Source organism: Hemicordylus capensis, chromosome 4 (assembly GCF_027244095.1).
Source record: "Hemicordylus capensis ecotype Gifberg chromosome 4, rHemCap1.1.pri, whole genome shotgun sequence".
In the NCBI taxonomy this organism is placed as follows: domain Eukaryota; kingdom Metazoa; phylum Chordata; class Lepidosauria; order Squamata; family Cordylidae; genus Hemicordylus; species Hemicordylus capensis.
The window spans coordinates 213,669,976-213,696,346 of NC_069660.1; the positions used below are offsets into that span (position 1 = coordinate 213,669,976).

General features: G+C 43.3%; 1 protein-coding gene across 13 annotated transcripts in view; it reads left to right on the forward strand.

Annotated features, from left to right (window-relative positions):
* The window catches only part of PHACTR1 (phosphatase and actin regulator 1), a 451,342-nt gene that overhangs the window by 360,600 nt on the left and 64,371 nt on the right, over nucleotides 1–26,371 (forward strand). For all 13 annotated transcript variants that reach the window (XM_053250895.1, XM_053250898.1, XM_053250896.1 and 10 more), the window contains 2 exons: nucleotides 5,755–5,835; nucleotides 26,112–26,279. In XM_053250895.1, the coding sequence (XP_053106870.1) occupies nucleotides 5,755–5,835; nucleotides 26,112–26,279 (249 nt within the window). The remainder of the gene's footprint in view (nucleotides 1–5,754; nucleotides 5,836–26,111; nucleotides 26,280–26,371) is intronic.

Below are 26,371 nucleotides of genomic sequence, written 5' to 3' on the forward strand. Positions count from 1 at the left end.
TCTGGAGTAATGTGTAGATTCACTGTTAGCAAGTGGAGGCAACAGGTATGCTGGGGGCCTGGCAGCAGCAACAACAGTAGCCACTGCCAGAGTTTGAAAGCGGGCTGCTATCAATGTTGTTCATGCCTCTCTATGATCCTGTTGCACCAGAACAGAGAAGAAGCAAGAACAGAGGGCATGATGTTCCCAGAGCAGTTTACATAGATATAAATGAAATAAACAAAATGGCTCCCTGTCCACAAGGGGCTCACAGTCTAAAAAAAGAAACATAAGATAGACACCAGCAGCCGCCACTGGAGGGATGCTGTGCTGTGGATGGATAGGGCCAGTTGCTCTCCCCCTGCTAAATAAACAATGGTCAAAACATAAAGAAAAAGAAAAATATTAGCATCTAGAACCAGGGGCGCAGGGAGCTTGGCCAGGGAGCGCAGGGAGCTTGGTGGCTTCCCTGCCCCCTAGGCTTCACAATTGTGTGCCCTGAGCCATGGCCTCTACATTTGACATCAGACGCAAGGGGCGGGGCAATGCCAAGGATGGACCCATCAGCTCCAGCAGAACTTCCCTAGTCAGCGGTTCATGGAATTGCTGTCTGGGAACTCCTTTCCCCGAGTCCCCCAGTCAGGCAGGGAAAGGAGCTCCCAGTCAGCAAGCAATTCCATGAACAGCTGACTGGGGAAGCTCTGCTGGGGCTGACAGGCCCCATCCTCGGTATTGGCCCTGCTTCCTATGTCTGATGTTAGATGCAGGGGTGGGGCCACTTCCAGGGAGGGGGTCTGTTTGGGACCTCTCCCATTATCCCCAGTCAGCATTTCCTTAAAATGCTTGTTGACTGGGCTTTTCCCCCCAGCACAGCCAGCATTTCAGTGAAACATTGGCTGGGGAGAAGAGGAGCGTGCCTCATGCTCCCAGCCCAAGAATGCTTTGTTAGTCAGCTTGGTGCGAGAGGGGGCAAGGGGCACTGAGGGCAAGGGGGTGCCTTAGCACGCCCCCTGACCCTGGCAGCTGGGGGGACAGTTGTCCCCGCCCCTTGCTCCATGATCCCTACACCCCTGTCTTAAACTTAGGCATGGAATCTGGGGAAATGAGCAAGTGTCATTGAGATAAAAAGGAGCCAGGAGGAGCCTTTCCAGACTGCCAGCTTTAGTGTGGGAGGAAGTGGTCTAACATTGGATGACTTAGGACAAGAGTAGTCAAAGCAGAAATAAATGGAAATAAATGTTTTCAGGCATAATTTGGAGTAAAGCTGAGGCCATTCATATTCCTATATCTTATGAAGTTTGACTATGGTTCCTTAGGCTTTTTCCAAGCAGGGATTGTTCATACTGCATGCTGTCCCTGCTGTCCTTCTTCTATTAGAAAAAAAAATCATAAAAGATCGACTCATTTTAAAAAAATAATAATAATAATTTGCCATGGGTCTTGCACAAGGCTGCCATGGGTCTCTATAGCCAACTAAAAAGTTTTTCTAACATAGAGGTCAATGGAAAAATTAGGAAAAATTCTTAAGTTGGGAAGGACTTACTATGAAGCTCTGAAACCAGGCACAACTGTAGCACAGGATAGCAGGACTCTGTGTACTAAATTTGAAGCCAATGGGTCAGTTAGTTGATTTTTAATGATTTTTTTTTATTTTATACATGGAGGGTATTTCTCATACACACACACGTTAATCATGTACAGGTGGCAGGCTTGTGCAAGATCAATGGGGAAGTTGTAAAAAACACAAAAAGTGACATTACCTTGCTGTCTCAGTACTGAATTTGGGCTAAATCCTGCCCTCATGTTATTGCCTCAGTATGCAAAAACATTTTAAAAGCCCTGTGAGAAAAAGCTCCAGAAGGTACTCCTGGTATTAAATATACTAATATGTAGCCACAATCATCGCATTTTCCCAATGGCCTGCATAGCTAAATGTGCATGAGGATGAGTTTTCTTATCCTTTCTCTAGAGGGGTGTGGTAGGGTTGTATTTTGGCCCCTGTCTTGTTTAATATATATATATTAATTCTTTTGTTTCTTTTATGAATGTCCTCTCGATCCATCCCCCTAAACTGGCGCACAAACATGTTGCCATTTTGTTGTGTCAATGATTTGGTCATTATGTCTTTGACACCTGTTGGCTTGAGACGGGCCCTCTCATTGCTTAGCTCCTATTGCACTGAAGAGGTTATTGAAATAAATTATTTAAAAACCGAAAGTGTTAGTTTTTGCTAAGCGCCCCAAACAGCATATATGGTGAGTGAATGGTCACCTCCTGAAACAAGTCAAAAATGTTAAGTATCTTGGTGTAGTCTTCCACTATCAGGGCCATCGCCAGGCACATCTAAATTACATCGTGCAGAACGCTCAATCTTCAGCTCATGCGATTAGATCTTTTTATTTTACCAAGAGGGCACTTTATATCCCAGCTGCCATCAAATATTTGTCGCCAGGGTTTACCCGCAATTATTATATGGTGCTCAGCTGGGCCCTTTTGCTAATTTTGTAACCCTGGAAGCTATTCAAATGAAATTCATAAGATCTATATTACAGCTTCCCAGATGTGTCCCCAATGCTGTCATTAGGCGCGAGGTAGGCCTTGGCTCTTTGGAAGCAGAATACTGGAAATGCATTTTTGCATTTTGGTTAAATGGATCACTTTGTTAAAACAAAATCCCAATTGTACGGGCTTTCAGTTGATATGTTTATTAGTTTGGGTTATGATTGCGCTAGGAAGCTTATTAAGCAACTAATTTCTGATACTGATTTACAGCTTGAAGTTGCTAAAATCCCAAAAGGTATATATCTAGGTGATCAGCTTTTCAGTATGAAACCTGCAGCATACTTAAGTGAAATTACTTTTCCTAAGATTGTGAGCCCTTTGGGGACAGGGATCCATCTTATTTATTTATTATTTCTCTATGTAAACCGCCCTGAGCCATTTTTGGAAGGGCAGTATAGAAATCGAATTATTATTATTATGGCTCAGGGTGACAGCCACTGGAGGTACTGTGCTGGGGGTGGATAGGGCCAGTTACTCTCCCCCGATAAATAAAGAGAATCACCATGGTAAAAGGTGCCTCTTTGCCAAGTTAGTTGCGACTGCTACAAGGATGATCATTCAAATTTGATCTTGCCACATCTTAGGATGTTTTCTGGCCATTCAGATGAATTCCAATTAAATCTTTTATTGTACAATTTTAGCCACAAGTTTACCAATTCCATGGCTAAATTTTGTTATATTTTATGTAGATTATGTTCTGTTGTGTGTGATGATGCTTCTGGTCAATGACTGAAATAAACTGACTGACTGACTTAATGCAGGGGGGGAAAGCTAATGCTCAAAATAGTTTTCTGTATCTGACAATTTCACTAAAACACTGCACCTGCTTCTCAGTAGGAGCTGATATTTTGGGGATAATCTCAGCAGTCCTGACATCCTAGGATTTACGTTTGGCACACCACATGCAATTTCCTCCTGTAATTAACAGTAAATACAAGATTTGCAAAGTTCCTAAAAGGTTACCTGCAAAGTAACAAATAATTCCTTGATGGGATCTGGCACCACAGAATTAGGTCAAATTATTGCCATTGATGAATGGCAGCTGGATCAAGGCTTTATTTTGTATTTAAGACCATTGTGGAACAAACCAGCAAATGAGCAACTTTTGAGGAGACATTTCTTCATCTTTTAATGTAATATGTGTGTAAATAGGTCAGTTGTAAAGCAGAGAACAAAACAAATGTAACCAATAAGTTATGATACTATCAAAGCTAGAAACTTTGAAAATGCATAAGTTTTAGAGTCCATTCACTCCAATTTGTTATTGTCAAAGTGTTTAATGTTGCAGGATTAAAGTAAAATGCATTCCTGCCTTTCCTTCAGTTCTCCTCCAAGATTTTCCATTATCAATGAGCCATGTTAGTCTCACAGAATGACAAAGACTCTGCCTATAATGGCATAAGAACATTTTAAAGCCATCTAGGCATAATTGTCATAATCACACCTTATGACGGTGAATTCCACATGTTAATTACACATTGTATGAAGAACTACTTTTTTCCTTGTCTGTCCTGAATCTGTTGCCAATTAATCTCAAGTAAAAATATGTCTTTGCTATTTTCCTGACAGATGGTTAACTGTTGAGGCTAGAACAAAGTAGTCTCTTGCAGATTACTAATAAAACCTTGATCAATTGGCTTAGACATAACTAATTCTGCATAGGATTGGGCTGCTAGTTGGCCAGTGTGAATTTAACTTTTAAAAATCATCTTTAAAAATAAGTAAATGGATGATGTCCAATTGGGAATTGTCAGAGGGAGTGTGACTCTGTTGGTCCTTTTGGATCTCTCGGCTTTTGATACTATTGACCATAGTATCCTTCTGGAACATCTGAGGAGATTGGGGGTGGGAGGCAGTGATTCTGCTCCTACCTCATGGGTAGATTCCAGTTGGTGTATCTTGGAGACTGTTGTTCTTCAAAATCTGAACTTTCCTATGGTGTCCCTCAGGGCTCCATATTATCTCCGATGTTATTTAACTTCTAATTGAAACTGCTGGGAGAGATCATCAGGAAATTCGGTGCGGGTTGTTATCAATATGCTGACAACACCCAAATCTATTTCTCCATGTTAACTTCATCGGGAGAAGGCATAAACTCCCTAAATGCCTGCCTGGAGGCAGTAATGGGCTGGATGAGGGATAACAAACTGAGACTGGATTCAGATAAGACAGAGGTACTTATTGTGCAGGGTCGGAACTCGGGAGACTATTTTGATCTGCCAGTTCTGGATGGGGTTACGCTCCCCTGGAAGGACCAGGTACGCAGCCTGCATGTGTTTCTGGATCTGAACCTCTCCCTGGTGTCCCAGGTTGAGGCAGTGGCCAGAGGTGCTTTTTATCAGCTCCAGCTGATACGCCAGCTGCGTCCATTTCTTGAGATGAATGACCTCAAAACAGTGGTACGTATGCTGGTAACCTCTAGGCTGGATTACTACAATGTGCTCTATGTGGGGCTGCTTTTGTACGTAGTCCGGAAACTGCAGTTGGTTCAGAATGCAGCAGCCAGGTTGGTCTCTGGGTCATCTAAGAGAGACCGTATAAGTCCTGTGTTGAATGAACTACACTGGCTGCCAATACATTTCAGGGCAAAATACAAGGTGATGGTTTTTATCTATAAAGCCCTAAATAGCTTTGGCCCTGGGTATTTAAGAAAACGTCTTCTTCACCATGAGCCCCACCACCTGTTAAGATCATCTGGAGAGGTTTGTCTGCAGTTGCCACCAACCCATTTGGCAGCTACTTGGGAACAGGCCTTCTCTGTTGCTGCCCCTGGACTTTGGAATGTGCTCCCTGTTGAAATAAGTGTCTCCCCATCTTTGGCAACTTTTAAAAAGGCACTGAAGACACATTTATTCACCCAGGCTTTTAATTAGATTTATAGTTTTAATATTTTTAATATTGGGTTTTCAATGTTTTCAGTGTTTTAAATGATTTTAATTTTTAATTGATTTGATGTTTTACATAATTTTAATTGTAAACAGCCCAGAGATGCAAGTTTTGGGAGGTATATAAATATTTTAAATAAATAAATAAATTAAATAATTGAGACTATTGGCAAATATATATTAAAAAGTGATGTGTATACAAGTATGTCCAAAATAACAGTTCAATATGTGGAAGTTGGCATGAAACAAAAATACTTTTTAAGGTATCTTGCCTTTTAAGATCATTTAATTGTTATTGTAACTTGACTTTATTTCCTTTTTTTGGTAGCACTTGAAAGAAAAATATCAATGAGGCAAAGCAGAGAAGAACTAATCAAGCGAGGAGTGTTGAAGGAAATTTTTGATAAAGGTAAGCGACATTTATCTACTCAGCACTGAATGTCTGACATGGGTAATATGTCTTGATATTAGCAGTAATTTGTTAAAAGCAGACCACTACCTTCTTCAGTATGGTGTTTTTCTTAGGTTTTCCTGCTGAGGTTGGACCACAAGATCAGTAATGAGATAGCAGTAAATTCAAAACTACTTTGAATAGTGGAGCAGTTTTAAAGTCAACAAGCCTTTCTCATGAGCAGTGAGAAAGGGCAAGAGAGCTAGCAGGGAGGAAGCCTTAAAAAGCTTACCTCCCCACAGACGATCTGGTTCTTCCCTTTGGGTGGACGAATCACCCGCCTAGATGATTACTGGCTGCTGCCAGTAGCTATGAGTGTCGGGGTGCCGGATGCATTGCTCCCCTCCACCCGAGCTCCCATAATGCACTGTGCATATGCGTGTGCATTATGGGGATCTTCCCTTTCCTCCCCTCCCCTCCCCTCCCCTCCCCTCAGTCGAGTGGGAGCCCCACAGTTGGCCAGCTCCGGCTGCAAGCAGCCACGACTGGCAGGCGATTGTAGAAACAGGGTTAGGAGAGCATTCGCTCTCCTTACTACATTTTGGATGGTTGCTCCTTAGGCAGGTTTCCCACTGTGGCGCCGCTGGGATCGAGCCTGATCCCAGTGGTACACCTGCATGTGAAAACCGGTCTGGGCTTCCTGAGCCCAGTTTTGCACGCCCATGTGAATAGCCAAAACATGTTGCTTGCATAACATCACAGCACTTACATAAGAACATAAGAACAACCCTGCTGGATCAGGTCCAAGGCCCATCTAGTCCAGCTTCTTGTTTCACACAGCGGCCCATCAGATGCCACTGGGAGCCTACAGGCAGGAGTTGAAGGCATGCCCTCTCTCCTGCTGTTACTTCCCTGCAACTGGTATTCAGAAGCATCCTGCCTCTGAGGCTGCAGGTGGCCTATAGCCCTCCGACTAGTAGCCGTTGAGAGATCTCTTCTCCATGAAGTTATCCAAACCCCTCCTAAAGCCATCCAAACTAGTAGCCAACACCACATCTTGTGGCAGAGAATTCCACAAGTTGATTATGCATTGTGTGAAAAAGTACTTCCATTTGTTGGACCTAAATTTCTTGGCAATCAATTTCATGGGATGACCCCTGGTTCTAGTGTTACGTTTGTGAGAGAGAAATTTCTCTCTATCTACTTTCTTTACACCATGCATGATTTTATAGACCTCTGTCGTGTCTCCCCGCAGTCGTCTTTTTTTCTAAACTAAAATGCCCCAGGTGGTGTAGCCTTGTGGAAACCATTTTCCCCGTTCAGTATTGCATGTGAAAAATGGCCTTGTAATGGAAGCTATATTGATCAGCTCTTCATGGCACAAAACAGATAGGCTCCCATTTTCACCATAGTTTGAGGGGGAAGTGGGGGAAAACAACAACCCCCTTTTGGAAACAGAAGCAATTTCTCTTAACTTGATTCCTCATTTACATACATGAGTGAAATCTAAATCAGACTTCAAAGGCTGTTAATGTTCACTTAGTTTATTTGAACTGCCACAAACCCTAGTGAGTAGCTCAGCCAGTTAAGTGCCATAAGTAACATTGGTTTCAGTGGTAGAAGTTTATGCTTGCTTAATTCCTCTGTTGAAATCCATAGAATTTAAGTTTTTAGCTTTGATTGTATCATGCCCATCATTAAGAAAGGTCTTGACTACTCCTGCTGAGCACACCGAATTTCCAAATGCATCTAACAGCCTTCTCTTGAATCCCTTCCCATCACGCACCAGATCCCTACCATTAACCTCCAATATACACAATTCAGTCACTGCCACCAGTAAAAGGTGCCACACCATCTCCCAGACCAAACTACTTTTGGGAGTGCTAATTGTAGTTTGCTGTTGTGTCTGAATTCACAGATAATTGACAGACCACAGTTAGGGCCATTGCTGCACCTCAGGAGAGCTACTGCATCATGGAAATGGGAATTGTTCCACTTCAAGGGGCTGTGACACTGTGGTGAGGGCAGTGAATTAATGAAGTTGAGTCTTGAGCAAATGGGAATCAAAAGTAGCTCTAAATCATGGTTCTTCAACGTGGTCTCTGTGCTCAACACGATTGGGCTTTGCTCCTGCACAGAGACCTCGTCAGAGTCTTTTCAAGCTGAATTTTTCTCTCTGAAATTGGCAGTAGCCTCGCCCCCTCTAGAGCAGTATGCATGTGTCCCAGCAGTCCTCCTCAGTCTGTCTTCGTCCACCGACAGATCGACATGTCTGAGAGTTGCTCTGAGCGAGGCGAGGGACCAATTTCCCTTTTATCCTTCGTATTCTGCTCCCTCTCTCTCTCTCTACCTTTTAGTTTAGTTTTATCTAAACTCTTTGTTTGCATTTTTATTTCCTTCGCAGTTCCCTCTTCCCCTTGCCCTAAAGGGCTTAGTGTTTAGGCCCTCTGGCTCCTTATGGCGAGTAAGGTCACATTCAAATTTTATGTCCGGTGTAGGGCTAAGCTACCCTCCACGGACAGACACAGCCATTGCCTTTTTTGCCTCGGTGAGGCACACAAGGTCGATGCTTGCTCTCGTGCTAAATTCACCAAGCAAGTGAGAAAAAATCATGCCTCCTGCTTTAGGTCATGGCTTTGGGAACAGGCTCTTAAATCTCAAGAGGTGGTATTTCCTCCAAATGCTCCTGAAATGCAAACATTGGCAAATGCTTCCCTGCCCTATTCGGGCTTGCAGCCCTCCACTCCTGCCACCCTCCTTGGGGACACAGTTGCTTCCACTCCCTGGCAGACCTCAGAGCATATGGCTCCCAAAATGGCTGCTTCGGTTCCAACGGCCTCCATTGCTTTACCTATGGGCTCCGCATCTTCGGTCTCTAAGCCCTCGGGCTCAGCAAGTTCCTCTTCTCTGTCAAAGAAAAAGAAGAAGAAAAAGCTGGGCCAACCCATGAAGGAGGCTCAGCCCCTCAAGTGAAAACTTCCTACCCAGGAAGCCTCAACTAAACCTAAAAAGAAACAGAGGGTAGCTGTTCAATTGGAGACAGGGCTGCGCCAATCGAATCCCACCATCAATTCCAAAAAGCTCATTGTTGACCCCCATCCCAGGGAGGCGGAAGATTGCCTCGAACCCAAGGAGGGTTTCAAACCCAAGGATAGTCTTGAACCCGAGGAGCAACACTGTGTTCATTCTGAAGCCAAGGACATCTCCTCCGATCCCGAGCACTCATCAGACCTAAAAGAGGGATAAGAGGAACACAGATTGTGAGCAGCATACTTCAGAAGCCTTAGATCAGACCTAGCATGAGGGTTCCTCTGACCCAGAAACTGAGTATGATGACCCTGATCCTCACTCTCCACAATCTGATCTGACATCCCCGGGCTCTACCCCACCTGATCTTCTTTCAGACCAAAGGCCCGGTTCGCCCTCAGAGGACTATAAATAATACGCAGACTATATCTCCCTCATGACTTCGTTATTGGGGGTCCAGCTCTCTCAACAAAACAAGGCAGACCAAGACCCCCTGTTTGGCCTCATTGAGGTGGACACGAGAACTCCCTTTTTGCTCCTTTTGAACTCAGGTTTACTAGATATCACAAAGTCATGCTGGCTAAAAGCCATTTTTCTGCCTCATCCTGCCAAATGTCTTGAAAACTTATATCATGTTCACACTGAGGAGGAACAGACAGCGGCCTTTTTGTTGAGACACCCCACGCCCAATTTGGTAGTTGTCGAATCATCTCTATCCAAGAATAGGTCTCGCCCAGCTTCTATCCCCCCCACCAGCAGTTAAAGAGGGGAGGACGCTGGACACGTTTGGCAGATTATTATACTCCATATCCGCTCTCCACCTCCAGATTGCCAATTATCAGGAGTACAATGCCCGATATAACCACTTCCTTTGGGAGTGCATGACACCCTTCTTGGATCGCCTGTCTCCAGACAAAGACCCTGCCAAGGTGTGTAAGAGAGACAGCTCAACTGGCTAAACAAGAGCTTCACGGAGTAAGACACTCCACTGAATGTGCAGCTAAGGTCATGTCCACCTCTGTGGCCATTTGCAGGCATGCCTGGCTGCGCTCCTCTGGCTTGGCACACGATGAGCGCACTTGTATAGAAGATCTACCCTTTGAAGGGGAAGCCCTCTTTGGAGAAAAGACAGATGAAACCCTTCAAAAGGTTCAACACCTCTGTAACACTGCTCTCTCTATGAGCCACCAGCCCCAGGCTACTAGACCCTACAGGTCCAACCGGGTACCTCCACAGTGGCCCCACTGCTGTATCAACAGGGGGATTGTTCCTTTCACTCTCCAAGATACCAACCCTATGGGACATGACCAGTTTTCACCACACAGTGCCAGTCCAAAGTCCAAACTGGCACCTGTTCCCCCCAAAAGCAGACTCCTTGTTCCAGCGCCAACTCAGGACCTACCTTTCTCCCTTTCTCCCAGCTTGGGATCCAGTCACATCAGATTTGAGGATCCTCACAATCATCCAAATCGGCTATGCTCTGGAATTCTCTTCCATACCCCCATTCAACCTCCCTGTTCTTACGATTCCTGCTCCTACTCTGCTGTCAGAAGTCAGATCGCTACTACACAAACAAGCAATAGAACTGGTTCTCAACCCAAATTCCCAGGGTTTCCACTCCTCTTACTTCACAGTCCCAAAGACAGACGGAGACTTCTGTCCCATCCTAGACCTTTGACTGCTCAACCGTTGCATAATCTGCAAACGCTTCTGGATGGTCACCATACCTACCATCCTCATCCTCCTATGCAGAGGCACATGGTTTGTCTCCTTGGATCTCAGGGATGCGTTTTACCATCTTACTATCCGTCTGCAACACCGTTGTTACCTCTGCTTTACAGTACAGGGCAAGACTTATCAGTTCAGGGCTCTGCCCTTCGGACTCGCCTCCGCGCCACACGTCTTTACAAAATCTATGGCCCCCATCGTGGCATTTCTACAGCAACAGGGCATACAACTCTTTCTATACTTAGACTGGTAGCAGACAGCCTGTGTGACCTTCAGCAGACGCTCCAATCCACCATATTCCTCCTAACCAGTCTCGGCCTCTAAATCAACTACAAGAAATCCAAACTCACACCAAAGTGTTGCATAGAGTTCCTATGTCTCCTCTTCAACTCTGCCCATGCAAGACTCTACTTACCCAAACTCAGGATTCAGTCTATCCTTTCCCTGGCAAGTACGGTAGCAACCCATCATTGCCACAGGGCTCGCGTTATCCAACAGCTCCTCGGCTATATGGCCTCCACCACTCAAGTACTTCCTCAGGCTCGGCTCAGATACTGACCGCTACAACACTGGTTTCTACACAACTGTCATCCCCAACGTGACCCTCAAAGCTGCTGACTGTGTGCCACTACACATCTACCTATCCCTCCATTGGTGCTAGACGACCTATGTTTTGGGTCTCCATTCCATCTTCTGCTTTCCCGCTTTGTTCTGAATACAGACTCTTCAGCGACGGACTGGGCAACACACATGGAACACCTCCACCTTCAGGGTCTTTGGAGAGTGTTGGAAGCTACCCACCACATCAATCACCTAGAGCTCTTGGCAATTTTCAGAGCTCTATGTGGTTTCCTTCCTTCAATCTACCATCACTATTCAAACTGAAAATACTACCACAAAATTCTACCTCAACAGATCCAGAGCGGGCCTTGGCTGTCAATCCCTAGGCGTCGCCTTCACAATTTCATGGACAGGACTTCCAGCATATCTGTTTTCCTCCCATTATTCTGATCCCCAGGATCCTACTGAAACTTCTGCAGGTCCAAGCAGGATGTATCCTCATTACCCCATGGTGGCCCAAGAGACCCTGGTTCCCCCACCTCCTCTAACTCTCGGCAGGCATGTATTACCACCTCCGCCCACTACCTTATCTTCTGTCTCAGCAGTCCAGGCAGTTGCTGCATCCCGATGTCATCCTCCTCATGGCATGGTGGATCAGGCCGCCTTTCCACCAAATCTCCAATTCATCCTTGCAGCTTCCTGCAAACCTGCTTCATTAAAGTCCTATCAGCATAAATGAACACGTTTCCTACACTTCCTATCATACAAAGGGGCGGAAATGTGCTCCACCCAGCACGTCTGTTCTTATCTTCTCTCTCTAAAAGAATTGGGCTTGAAAATGCCATCCCTCAGCATTCATCTGGCCGCCATCATCACCCATTCCTCTCAAAGCTCTACATCCTGCTTTCGAAACTCTACTTTTAAGCGTTTTTTGAAGGGCCTCTCCTACCTATACCCGGATGCTCCTGTTATGGCCTCCTCCTGGGACCTTTCCCTTGTACTTACATGTTTGATGGGGCCCCTGTCTGAACCCATGGACTCCACCTCGGAAAACCTCCTCTCCTGAAAGGTGGCCTTTTTAGTGGCCATCACTTCTGCTCGCTGCAGAAGTGAACTAAGGGCCCTCCATGTAGATTCACCTTAATTGATTTTCCACAAGGACAAGGTGGTGCTCCGGACAGATGTCACCTTCCTCCTCAAAGTCATCTCCTCCTTTCACTGATCACAACCTGTCTCTCTGCCTGTATTTTTTCTGAACCCATTGGACGACGCCCAGCGCCGCCTACACACACTAGATGTTAGAAGAGCTCTAACTCACTATGTCCATCGGACAAAAGACTGGTGTTCCTCTCTGGCCTTCTTCCTTTCTCACTTGGGCCCCAGCTGTGGCAGGCAGGCTTCCACTCAGACTATCTCTCACTGTGGGACCCGTGCCATCACGTTGTGCTATCAGATCACAAAGAAACAGCCACCTTCGTCTCTGAAGGCCCACTCCATCAGGGCCATGGCGGCATCCACTGCGTTCGATAGAGCCATTCCCCTGGATGTCATCTGCCAGGCTGCCACATGGGCGTCACCGCACTCCTTTATGCAACACTACGCCTTAGACATCTGCTCCCGCAGGGACACTACCTTTGGTACCACAATCTTACAATCACTCTTCGCATGAAGTCCCACCTCGAGGTAAGATTTGCACAAAATGCAGCTTGCTATGCACCCAATCATGTTGAGCACAGACACCATGTCGAAGAACACCAGGCTGCTTACCTGTAACTTGGGTTCTTCTAGTAGTCATCTGTGCTCTTACACGCCCACCTATCCTCCCCTCTTAGTCTTTTAGGTTGCCGGACTCAGTGACTGAGGAGGACTGCTGGGACACAGGTGTACTGCTCTAGAGGGGGCGGTACTACCGCCCATTTCAGAGAGAAAACTTCAGCTTGGAAAGACTCCAACAAGGTCTCTGTGCAGGCGCAAAGCCCAATTGTGTTGAGCACAGATTACCACTAGAAGAACCCAAGTTACAGGTCAGCAACCTTGACATTTGCCTGTTGTTTGTCTCGAAATTCAAACCCTAGTATAAGTTCTTAACTCTTAACTCTGGTTAGCACACCTTTCATCTGAACCCAGCCATTATTTCGCATGTGTGAGGGGCTTTTGATCATATTTTAGCCATTTTATAACTATTGGGCCTTTTACTGTGACATGTATTATCTCTCAGATAAGATGTCAAGTCAAATGCTACATTTCGCCTGAAACTTCTGTTGACTTTGACCTGGCAATTGTTTTCCACTTAGCTGATTTTAAAGACTGTGCATTTGCAGCCACAGATTATGATACTTTTAAGATGTGCCACAAAGAAACAGTAATATTTTTGTTCAGTAGATAGGAACAGGACTATTGCATTGGATGAATGACCAAATGCAGTTCTAGTAGTTTTACTCCCTTTTTTCCCCAAATGCCACAAGAAAATTGTGGTTTCCCCCCTCTGCAGTGCAATAACTGAAATGGTACTCATACTCCATTTTAGATTTTTATGAGTCTTGGACTTCTAGTAGGTACCCTCTCATTGCTGCTAGTACAGCTCCTTCCCCATGCAATCCATATGGATCACATTCTCTTTACCTCACATCATAAAGCTGTTCATACTTTACCATTCCAGGTAGCTCTCAAGCAGGTTGCCTAGATTTATCACATTTAGTTCCTTCCTAGATTTATCACATTTAATTATGCTTAATAAGTCCTATAGCCCCAACTGAAATGGAATGTTCATACTGTAGGTTCTGATAAAATAGGGTGGATAGTTCACATAGGCTAGGGGTTCTCAATCTTGGATCCCCAATGTTGCTTGATTACAACTCCCATCATCCCCATTCATAATGACCTTTTGTCATTGAGACTGGAGATGATAGGCATTGTAGCCCAACAATACCTAGAGACTCAAGATTAGGAATTCCTAACATAGGCAATTTCTGCTACATCAGAGCAGCTGCAGCCCTCTTCCAGGCTATGTTTGATTACTTTTATGTAAGGGAAGCTTTAGCTGGAAGTGGACAATTCACAGATAGAGCTGACAGTGATTTCCTTTTTACTTTTGCGGCAGCATTTTTTGCAGTACCACAATAATGGGAATTACTATGGATGCATTTGTATATTGCCCTGATTTGGCCATGCAAGGCATGGAAGTGGCCAAGAAAAGGGGTGTGGCTTGAGGAACCATCCTATGTGCACTGACCTTAACAGGAGAGAATGGCTCAGAGAATATTTCATCTCTGAAGCTAAGCAACTCTTCTAGTCAGTATCTGGATGGGAGGCTGCCTGGGAATCTCCTGTATGCTTCTCTGAGCTCTTTAGAGGAAATATTGGATGCAAATGTAACGAATAATAGAAAGTTCATAAAGACAAGTTGTAGTTTAAATGTAAATAATATTGTTGCATTATGTAATTTTATGCTTGTGTTTAGTTTTTTTAAATCCAGAACAGCTTCTTAAGCTTCTACCAAGGCTACACATTTTTAAAAATAGTGGTGCGAGGTTACATACAGTAAAATAGTTAATTTAGAAGTTATATAATCTTATTAATGTTTTAATTGTATTTATATTTTTTTATATCTCTTACATCTTTAAAAACATTAAGAAAAACTTAAGAAGGGCCCTGCTGGATGAGTCCAAAGATTCATCTAGTCCAGCATTTTCTTTCCAGCAATAATTACCCAAATGCCTCTTGGAAATTTATAGACAGGGCTTGGAGGCAACGCCCTCCCCTTTTGCTATTCAGAGGTATTCAGTCTTTGGATGTGGAAGTTCAGTTTTGTAATCATGGCTCATAGCCAGTGATAGACGTGCCCCCCATAAATGTTCATAATCCCTTATTAAACACCATCTAAAGCTTTAGCGTAGTTTATGCTATATAGTTTTGCTATATAGTCCTTGAATTGTTTTAAAAAGCTATTCACATTCCTGTATAGATAATCATTTGTAAGCTTTCCAGCTCATATAACTCAGTGCAGTAGATCTATGTTCACAGCTAACAAAGTACTTCTTGTCCATCGCTGGGGAATGTATGAATTTGTAATGAAGGGGACTATGCAGTGCAGAATTTTGACATTTATATAGACAGCTTAAACATCTCTCTGAGCCAGTTTTATTTGTATTACATAAAATTTTCCTTAGCAATATCCAGCCAAGACATTTTATAGTTTTGTTCTACCTTTCTGGAAATGAGAATTTATAATGTAATAATAACTTACTGTGCAAATGATTTTGCTGAAATCTACTATGTCTTTTTATTAGTTACCTATAGTATATCATAGCTTTAGAATAAAGTAAAGTAAAGTTGTGCCGTTAAGTCGGTGTCGACTTCTGGTGACCAAAGAACCATGTCATCTTCTTTGGTAGAATACAGGAAGGGTTTACCATTGCCATCTCCTATGCAGTATGAGATGATGCCTTTCAGCATCTTCCTATATCACTGCTGCCTAGTATAGGTGTTTCCCAGAGACTGGGAAACATATCAGCAGAGATTCGAACCAGCAACCTCTTGCTTCCTAGGCAAGTTACTTCCCCACTGCGCCATTAGGTGGCTTAGCTTTAGAATACTCTCATATAAAATATATTACACTTTTTTTAAAAAATCAAGCAACAGTAATTGAAAACAAATTGCACAACTTTGATTGCCTCTGTGCTCAATATCTGATATTATAATTAATGTCTTAACAGCAGGCTGAGTACATCTTTTGGGTATATTGCTGGCGATGTGTATCATCAACTTGCTCCCGTCCACCAATGGACATAACCTGAACAGCCCTAGAACTATTTTTTTTAAAGTGATCAGTTTTTTTTCAAACTAGTTGATTACTTGCTGAAGTATTGAAGATGTCTTGGAGTTGTCAGTGTTGAAGTTTCTGAGAAACTTTCAGTTATCAATTGGAATAAAAACAAAGCTCCACTTATTGAATAAGTAAATGATTCAGCATGTTGCCCAAATGTCAACATTAACTAAAGTGTTTAGACTTTAGGAAGGCAAACTACAACCACAGGTCTCTGTAAGGACCAACTTGTCACCTTTCAGTACTTGAGGTACAGGCAACATGTTACTCTGCCGCCTCCACCAACCTCACCTTCCTCATCAGCAGCTAGTGCTGTATTTTCTCCACTTCCTGCCTAAATAGCTCAGATGCTGCTCCTGTTTCCCCTGTGCCAAGCTCACCTGGGCGCGCTTTGCCCTCAGGTGTGTGACTGTTTGCTTATCTAGTTGTCGGACTTCCCCACCCTACTCCATGAAACAGGGTTGTTTACCAGGTCAAACGGTGATGTGCCGAGAGAGGCAGGAGGCTCCGGTTGCCGGGACAACCCCAGCAATTGCCTCCCAGAAGATAGGAAGGGCTTGGAGAGGTGGGCAACAGCTGCTGAGGGATGGTCTGGTGCAGCCCAAGAGGCAGCAGAGTGGTGGAGATGGAATAATGATGACGTCTGCCCCACAGCTGCAGCCTTGTGTTAAAATGCTAGGAAGGGGGGTGGAGAGGAGAGCTGGTCTTGTGGTAGCAAGCATGACTTGTCCCCATAGCTAAGCAGGGTCTGCCCTGGTTGCATATGAATGGGAGACTTGATGTGTGAACAATGCAAGATATTCCCCTCGGGATGAAGCTGCTCTGGGAAGAGCAGAAGGTTTCAAGTTCCCTCCCTGGCTTCTCCAAGATAGGGCTGAGAGAGATTCCTGCCCTGCAACCTCGGAGAAGCCGCTGCCAGTCTGTGAAGACAATACTGAGCTAGATAGACCAATGGTCTGACTCAGTATATGGCAGTTTCCTATGTTCCTATGAGTTGGAGAAAAAAGCCCTTTGGGAGGCCAGAGGTTGGGTAGCCAATCCACTTGCCTGGCCAAAGGAGAAGGAGCAAGCTGGAAGCGGGGGGAGGAGTGTCCTCAATGTAGGGTTCATTTAAGGCAGGGGCTGCTGAAGATGAGATGATCAGCTGGGACGGAGGTTGTTGGTCCGCTGGGCTCCCAGGGCGGAGCATGGATCTTTATTCCCACTGATAGGTGAAGGAGTGGAGTGAATATACTTCCCTCTTTTCCAACTGAGGCAATGCCCATGCCAGTAATTTAGTGTGCGAGGGCATGAAGGTGCACTGGGGAATTCCTCCTCCCTAAACATGGACACTAGTCAGTAGCTTCAACATCCTGTTGACTTCTACTGTTTGTCACTCACTTTCTCTCCTGCTCTGTCCCTTAAGCGACAACTTTGCTCTCTTGCCTGCTGTCTCTTCAACACCAAAGTTGGTGCTGAAGGGACAGAGCAGGAGAGAAAGAGCATGACAATCGGCAGAAACCAGCATGAATCATCAGGGTACTTTCCAGATTAGACCCTGCAACAGGGTCACGTCGTATCTTGGAAGTGTGCTTCCATACTTCCTATGTTGTGACACTGCAGTCCCACTGTGTTGTGACACTGCAGACAGCAGGGTGCTGTTCACATTTCCAATGCCTTGATTCAAATTTAATCGCTTCGATATAGAGCTAGGACACCGTATATCCAGCGTAAGAAAGTTGCTTTCCCCCCCAGGTTGTTAGTTTCCATGAGACTGCCCCCCACCCCCGTTTATGTTTTGAATGTGACTTGCCTGAACAGAGGCATGTTGCTGCTGTTAAGCAGCTAGTCTGGGAAGCACCCAGAAGCCAATCAAACAGCAGCACACCAGAGGGCAAAATGCACCCAGAAGATGAGATCACAGGGGAAAGATTGGTGGTGTCTGGCTGCTTAGGCAGGGTGGGAATGTAGAGGGCGTGAGACTCCAGGTGATGGGGGGAATGCACAAGGAGGAGCATGGTGGCAGCAGAGGTGAGGCTGGAGTGATGGTCCTAAGCAGGTGGATTATGCCCACAGCAAGGGCGGGTGCTTGCACTTGCTACCCAATGTTACACTCACCACCTGAGGCCATCATCTCACCTTGCCTCGTGGGGAGATGTCCTTGTGTTTGTGAATACCTGATGTCCTTTGATTGAATTCTTGAAATCAAAATATAATATCTACTTAAATGTTGATAATTGCTTTTCAGTCTTGTAATAATGGCTTTTGTATGTCCCTCTTTTCTGTTTCTTTTCTTTGATCCCCCCCCCCCCAGTTTATATGCCTGCTAACTTAGCAGAGAGGCACCTTTTAACGTGGTGATTCTCTTTATTTAGCAGGAGGAGAGTAACTGGCCCTATCTACCCCCAGCACAGTACCTCCAGTGACCATTGCCGGTGTCTATCTTGTGTTTCTTTTAGATTGTGAGCCCTTTGGGGACAGGGATCCATCTTATTTATTTCTTATTTCTCTGTGTAAACTGCCCTGAGCCATTTTTGGAAGGGCGGTATAGAAATCAAATAAATAATAATTTATACTTTGAAAAAGCCTAAAAAGAGAGGAAAACATTCAGTTGTTAGCTTAAATTATACATCCTTTCTCTTGAACATTGTGCTGCTCTGGGACTACTCAAATTGCATAATAAAGCAGGTAGTTCCTATATTATTGATCCCAAGCAGTAGAGTTTTACAAAACATCTGCCTAGTTTTAATACATAATAGAACCTATTAAAAAGATACTGTGAGGTTTTGAGTGTCTTTAAAATCTACATTCAAACATTGTCTGGTGATGATGAGTTTCCCTATAGAAAACTGTCTTCTTAGTCAATGCAGGAACAAATAAACCTTAACAGATACTGCTGGTCATATTTCCAAATGCTTTGCATATTTAATGTTAATTCTGGTATTTGGAATATTCACTCTATTTGCTTCAAGGGAACTGAACCAGTTTATATTAAGATAATATTTGGAATAGATAGGCCATATGTTTGTTCTAATATGGAATTCATGTTATTAGACAATAACATGTTGCCCTTTAAGTTGTCATAGGTTTGTTGTTTTCACTACAACAGAATAAGGCTCAACTCACATTTTAACTTAGCAGTAGGGCAAGCACATGTATGTGGCTTCTTCCTACACTGCTTTGGTGACATGTTTATCTCAGGACCACCTGAATGGGACCAATAACACCCTTCCCCACCAACATAGTTCCAAGATACACACATTACTGGAGCAGTGCAGGAAGAAGTGGTCCTTACACTGCTAAGGTATGGTATTAATTTGGCCAAATTCAGCTTCTGGAATACACCAGAATTCTCCACTGGTAAGGAGATTTTCTCCAAGTAGTTCCAGATATAAAGAAATGGTAATGTGAGTGTATGAATGCACTCTTAGCTGACCTTCAGGTTTCTTTCCTTTTACTTGTACTCTGTTTATTCTGAACAGCATTCGGTACTTCAAAAAGTATGTTTACTTTATAAAAAAAAGTCTGATCAGTTAAGTCAGAGATCTATGTGATTAATTCAGACCAGGACATACTTGACTTCATAAAAGCCCCCTGCACGTAAGCCTTTGATCTATTGTTGTGCTGTTAATGATCAATTTTACATTTTTTTCTTTTGAACAAGGTATACTTTGGGCACAATGTCCTGATGAACACCAGTATATTATCCACATTGAAGGCTGTCTGCTTGATGCTGAGATTTTAAATGATTGGAGGTGTTGTGCCATTCTCACTGCCAAGAGAAAGGCAGAAATGTCATTTTGAAAGACTGTGGATACAGCTTAATTTGATCCAGGGCTTAACATCAGTGCTAAGTGTCAGGGCTCAGTTTTATAGAATGGGAACTAATAATTTAAAAGAGGATGACTGAACTGGTATGGAGTACCTTTCTCTTGCCAGCCAGGTGGAAGCTCTAAAACTCTTAGTGCCAAGTATCCCCACTGGAAGCTATCCTGTTGAGGAAGTATTGTCTACCCTGATGTAACTGCACTAACAAATGCGACTTTCTGGCAGTGACTCATATGGACATGGTGGCCCAGTTTTTTCCTGTTGCATTCATGTGAATCACCACCAGGAATTGGCATCTCTGTCAGTGTAGTTGTGTGGGCCTGGATGTTCTTCCTCGGCTAGGATAATTTACATAGAGGTTTGTTTTCAGCATCTGAAGTGAGTCTAAGTAACCACAGTCATCGCACACACACACACACACCTGGAATTAGGAGAAATAATTTCATGACAAAATGCATGGTTTTCAGGCAGATTTGATCCTTGGTGCATCTCCTTTTTACAAATGAAGCAATATTTAGAAATGAAGCAGCATTAACCTGGAGCATCTATTAATTAGAGCTTATATAGGATTGCTAGGTTCACTGGACTGGCCACCAGTCAGAACTGGTAGAAGAAAGCTAGATTATTCCTTGATCTTTCAAGGGTGACTCCTTACAACTTTGAAGTTTTCTTAGAATGTGAAAATAGTGAGCTGAAGTATAACTCTGCTATGATCCCATAGTGCATTTTCAATAAGTATGTTAAGTCTCAGGGATGATTATTAAATAAACATTTTTCCTCAGATAGAAGATGATGTTGCTAAGTTCTGGTACCACAATATCCCCACACACACACTTAAAACCAGATATTTATTTTAAAATGTTTCTGAAAATACAGACTGTCAGCCAGACTAATTACTACTGAGTAGTCCTATCAAAATTAAGTAGTCCTTTAGTGTAACTCCTGAGAAGTACTGTTGAGTAATATAGCCTTAATGTACCCCGTAATATATGCTTATTAGTATTCAGTTATATATGCTTTACTACTACTATTACTACTACTTACCAGAATGTTAGCCACTATCTATCTATCTATCTATCTATCTATCTATCTATCTATCTATCTATCTATCTGAGAAACATTTAATATATCGTCCACTCCGAAGACTCTGGTCAGTGTACAAAAACATGCAAAGCAAGACAACATTAAAATTACATTCTAAATTAAAAACTAAAGTAACTAACAAAAAAGAAAAAACCAAATAGATAAACTACATGGCAAAAGCCTGGCAAAAAAGAAAAGTCTTCAATAGAGATTTAAAAATCAGCAAGGAAGGGGCTATATACCACTTTTTAACAAGCATTTTCAAAGCAGATGAACTCTAAAATTCAAAAGAATAAGAAAATCATTCCCTGTCTCAAAGAGGCTCACAGAAACACAAAGTAGACACCAGCCACTGGAAGGGATGCTATGCTGTGCTGAATACAGGTAGTTGCTGTTCCCCTGCTAAATACCGGTATAAAAGATATATATTTTCGCTTCAAAAAGTGCCTCTTTGCCCAGTTAGTAGGGGTAAAATTGCCAGGGAGGTGGCCCTACTAGTTGTTTACCTTGATCCTGATTCTAGTCGATTGGCAATTTGAAGTTTGTATCTATTCAAATGGAATAGCATATGCAAATAAACAATGATCATTTTAATTTCTGTCTGAGAGAAATGGTAGTTATTAGTAAATTGCCAAGAGTACTAGTTTTTTGTTTGTACATCTAATAAATTCCACAGCTAACAGTGTAATAAAATTGTGGAGGGACAGTTCTGTCCAACTAGCAATCGTACTGTGTCTTTCTCTGCCTTGGCAAGTACTGCACTTAGGTGCCAGACATCTGCTTAATCAGGAGCAATTGCCACACATATTGCTGCTACGCATCTGCCTTAACATCTGCCTTAATTGGAAGATCTATAATTAAACTCTTAAGAGTTCACTAGTATAAATTGAGAATAACGTTACTGAATTGGTTGTGGAATAAAGAGCAGAGTATGTGAGGTTAACATTGAGTGGTAAAGGTTAACAGCAAACTAAACCCCATAGTTCTTATAAATATGACCTCCTTTTGTTGATTCCACTGAGAATTGGGAAACCTATAGCACAGGTTTCTGCTGATTGTAATTTTACTATCCTGCTCCATCTCTGTAATCCTCTCCAAATCCTTTGCTAATAACCAGAAAAACTAAAAGATTATATTCTCAATAATCCTAGGAAAAAGGAGCAGGAGAGTCTACCTTCTCAAGGATCCTTAAAGGGCAAAAGCATAATTTTTAGTGCTCTGCCATTAGGAATATTCAGAAATATTTGTCGCCCTTGTTCATAGACCGAATAAATTATTGGTTCCAAGTGATAATGAAATGTATATAATTCTTTGCTAGGAATACATTTTTGTTTGGTGCATCAGAAATGTCCTCCAATTCAGCTGCTGTATTTCTTGCCCCAAACAATGTATGATAAGTAAGAAGATGAACTCTTGCTACAGAAATTAATTCAAATGAAAGGTTTGAAGACTATAACGTTAGAACATGCTTTGCACTCACTGTAAGTTCTTCTATCTGTTGGCTAAAAGATTGAAATAAACTCAGTATTGCTGGTAGCAATTGAGAAATCTCTTTAATAATTTTACTGATCTGTATAATAATAATATATCGATCTAACTATCAATGATTGATTGATTAAGTGCCGTTAAGTCGGTGTCGACTCTTCCAAAGTATAAAACTGCAGAGGAAGAAAATCATACAAAAATCTGCATTTTCATAGCAGAAACCAATTGATTTTTCATTTCAAAAGTACCCCAAGAAAGGCAGTTGTGTAACTTTGCTTTCACATTATTTGCTTGATAACTGGCACGTTCAAATTAACTCTGAGATGGAATAATCACTTCATGGACAGACCCTTTTTTGGGTACCTCTGTCAAGCTGAGAGACAATCCATTTTATTCTCCATAGTATGAACTAGGTCGCCATGATGAGCTTATTTATCCACATTTTTATCAACATCTACAGCTGTGCAGCCTGGTCCTTTGCATGTTTACTCAGAAATATGTCCCACTGCAGAGGTAGCCCTTCCATAAGGCAGGGTGAGGCAGTCAGCTCAGGTGCATTTGCAGGAAGGGCACAGAGGGCAGCAAGTGCCAGGCCCCCCACTGTCATGAGCACTACCCCACCATCACGACTGCCATTCTTCCTCACTTCACTGGGCCAAACTCTTCATTTTCTCTTCCTCACCCGGCTGGGGCACACCTATTCTTCTCCCCCACCCAACTTGAGCTAGGAATGCCACTGCCTCCACTGCCTGGCATAGTCTGAGAGTTCTCATGTATTACTGCTGGAGAAGGCCGAGCACCCACCCGCAGATGAGGGAAGGGCATCATATTGTCCTTTGCCTTAGGCAACAAGATGTCCTGAGCCACCCCTGTCCCACTGAGTCCAATGAGGTATATTTCCAAGTAAGCATTAAGATTCCAGATTTAGGATTATTCTGTTGTCTTTGGATATGCCTGAAATTATGGAATGTTTTTCTAATACATTTTTCTTTACCTTACAGTAGGCAAATAGAAAGAATGAAGGCACAATACAAAGACCTCTAGACAGAAGCAAACTGGTGCTCAAAACTAGAACACTGATTATAGTGCTCAGTATGTTCAATAGTTTCAACTTACATTCTTCTTCAGGGGCAAGAAAATCTTACACTATTTTTACTCTTATTGCAGCAGTTCACCCTGATAGAGCCTTATTAGTGAACTATTGCAGTATGTGTCAAAGTACTCATGATACTAAACACATGCTTACATACTTGTCTTTCTCTTTCCCCCCCTTTAAATACCGTCATGGTAGAGTTCAATCTGGATCAGGATCATGGTGGTTGACCCTTTCCCACCATACTGTTTCCCCAACAAAAATCTCCTCCATCTGCTATTTGTCCCAGGAGGGAAGCACCAATCGCTTTTTCCCTCTCAGGGCAAATAGCAGAGGGAGACTTTTTTTTTTTTGGAGGGGGGGGGACATGTTGCATTGGAAAGGGAGAAAAGGGGGTGGGGGAAGCAAGCCTCACACTATGTCATAGTCCTGACTGGGTTCCTCCACAGCTTTTTTTTATTTGCTTGTTTGTTTGTTTGTTTGTTTGTTTGTCTGTCACATTTCTATACTGCCTAGTATGTGAATCTATTTGACAAGAAAGAAAGACAGAGAGAAATGCAATCATGTATTTAAGTATTTTGGCAGTGGAATAGGATAGTAGGGCCATTCACACTACAATGTGGGGTTGGATTGGAGGGTTAGAGAGCTCCTATCCTAGTAGCCACAGACTATCAGCATTTCTGTTTAGGTCAGCAAACTCAGGAATCACACAGTTAAGCCAGACGAGGCATCCATTGCTGAAAAAGGGAGCTGGAAGCATACAAAGTTGTCTGAAGTCCTTGCAGACCTTCCAAATATGCTTTGCACTGCCAGTAGACTGGACAGCCTCATTACATCAGGCTCTCTGATTAGTCACAAAGGGGCAAGAGGCAGGCCCAGCCCTGCTGAAATGTCTGCAGCTATGGGGTCATAGAATATGCTTTGCAGAGTGGTACATTCACATATGGCAGCCCCTGTACCCACAGCTCTCGATTGTTTCCAAACATGCTGCTGAAAGAAAAGGTAAGTTTATTAACATGACCAAAAAAGCAAGGTAGGAGAGTCCTCCTACCTTGTTTGAGAGCAGGGTACAAAAGCTGGGCTACCTCGCTATAAGCAACCTGGGCTGGAGGGATTTGTGTGAAATTCACACAATCATGCAAACCAGGGTACAAGACTTCCTACCCTGATTTCGATGGTGGTTGTGAACTGGCATAGTGTAAGATTTTCTTGTCCCTGAAGAAGCATATCAAAATACACTGGGAATATTACACACTACAATCAGCTTTCTTTGGGGTATTCTCAGGGACATATATTTGCGAGGCACAAGCAGCTGCAGTGGGAAGGAGGGACTGCCAAAAATTGTGATCAGAAAATCCAGCACAACATTAGTCTGGCCAGTGAACTCCGTGAGACTTACTTATGAGTAAATAGGCTGAGAATGTTCAGAGTGTCTCATGTACCTGACTATAGCAAAGCAGTTTGTATAGACTTATGTCATTTTAACTTCTGACTAGATGTTTTAAAAATTGCTACCTGGTTGTTTAGAGAGAGGCATGGTATTGGCAGCCACAAAAGACAGCCTCCAATCTAGTTGGCTTAGCCTCACTCACTGTTGAATTGGCACACTAGAGTTGTTTTGAATGGTTGTTGGATAGTGGTTAAAAACATGAGCTGTGAATCGGCAAATTCCTGATTCAAGTCTCACCTCCATTGTGAATTCACATGTTGATCTTAGTAAAGTCATTGTGCCTCAGTCACCAGCTCCTTTGTAAGAAGGATTAATTTACATAATTGTAAATAAGGATTACTGAGATAATGTATGTGAAGCACTAAGGACAACTCCTTAATTCAGTACTAAGCATGTTTATATTCTGAGAGTGACAAGCATGTGGACTGCCCAAAATACTCAGGTCTCTGATGGCAACAAAAATGTTCAATAGGATGCTTTCAGAAGTCCCAGACATGTGTTGAGCAAGGAAAAGCTATCTTGATATACTTCCCATATTTTATTCTGCTGTAGTCTGATACTGTTTACAAGGCTGTACGCACAAGCAGCCAAGACTGGACTAGGGTAGCTAAGCGTGGGCTTGGCTGTGCATGGGAACCTGCGGGAGCCAGCCAGCTCCTGGCAGTGCCTTGGCGGCAAACCCATCTAGGGAGCCCACCTCTTAAACAAGGTTAAGGGAGTGAACGCTCCCTTAGCTGCATTTACTTGACCATGTGTGCCTGCCCATTGCTGGGGGGATACCCACAATGCACCACACACTTGCATGCTGCATTATGGGATTTCCGGAGGCTGGGACACATCGCAACCTCCGCACTGCAGGCACGCAGCAGTGCTTGTCTGGGAGCGTGTTTTGCACTCCCAACAGGAGAACCCGGGGGGAAATAAGCCTGGGGGGGAAATAATTTTACCAAGCCTTGCCCCATGACCACTCGCCTGCCCAGTTGTGAGGACAACCTCTGCACCTCTCATTCTGAACTAAAGAAGATTGGGTCTACCAGAATACGACTGTGTCAATGTTATTAAAGTCCCTAACAAGCGCTCTATCTACCTCTAAGTTGAGTGCTTGCAATTAAGATACTCGACCCATAGGCGAAGGAGGGAAAAAATCACATTTTCAAGACTACCTCCTTGTGAAGAGTGTTTGATTTTAAACCTTGTTATTATCTCTCTTATATTACCATTGTGCTTTCTTTCAGATGGGGAACTTCCCATACAAAATGAAGAAGGATCATTGGAGAATGGGCAGACTCTCTGTTCCAGCCAGGCTTCGCTCCCAGCCCTATCAGAACTGGATCCATGTTCAGCAACTGGGGATTCCTGTACATATGAAGTGCTCCCGACTCCAGAGATCATGGATGGAACAGGTAGTTTTTGAGTTTCATGCTAAGCAACATCAGAAATAATGTGGAGATACATTACTTCATTTTAAAAAAAATAAAGTGACCAGAGTGAAAGT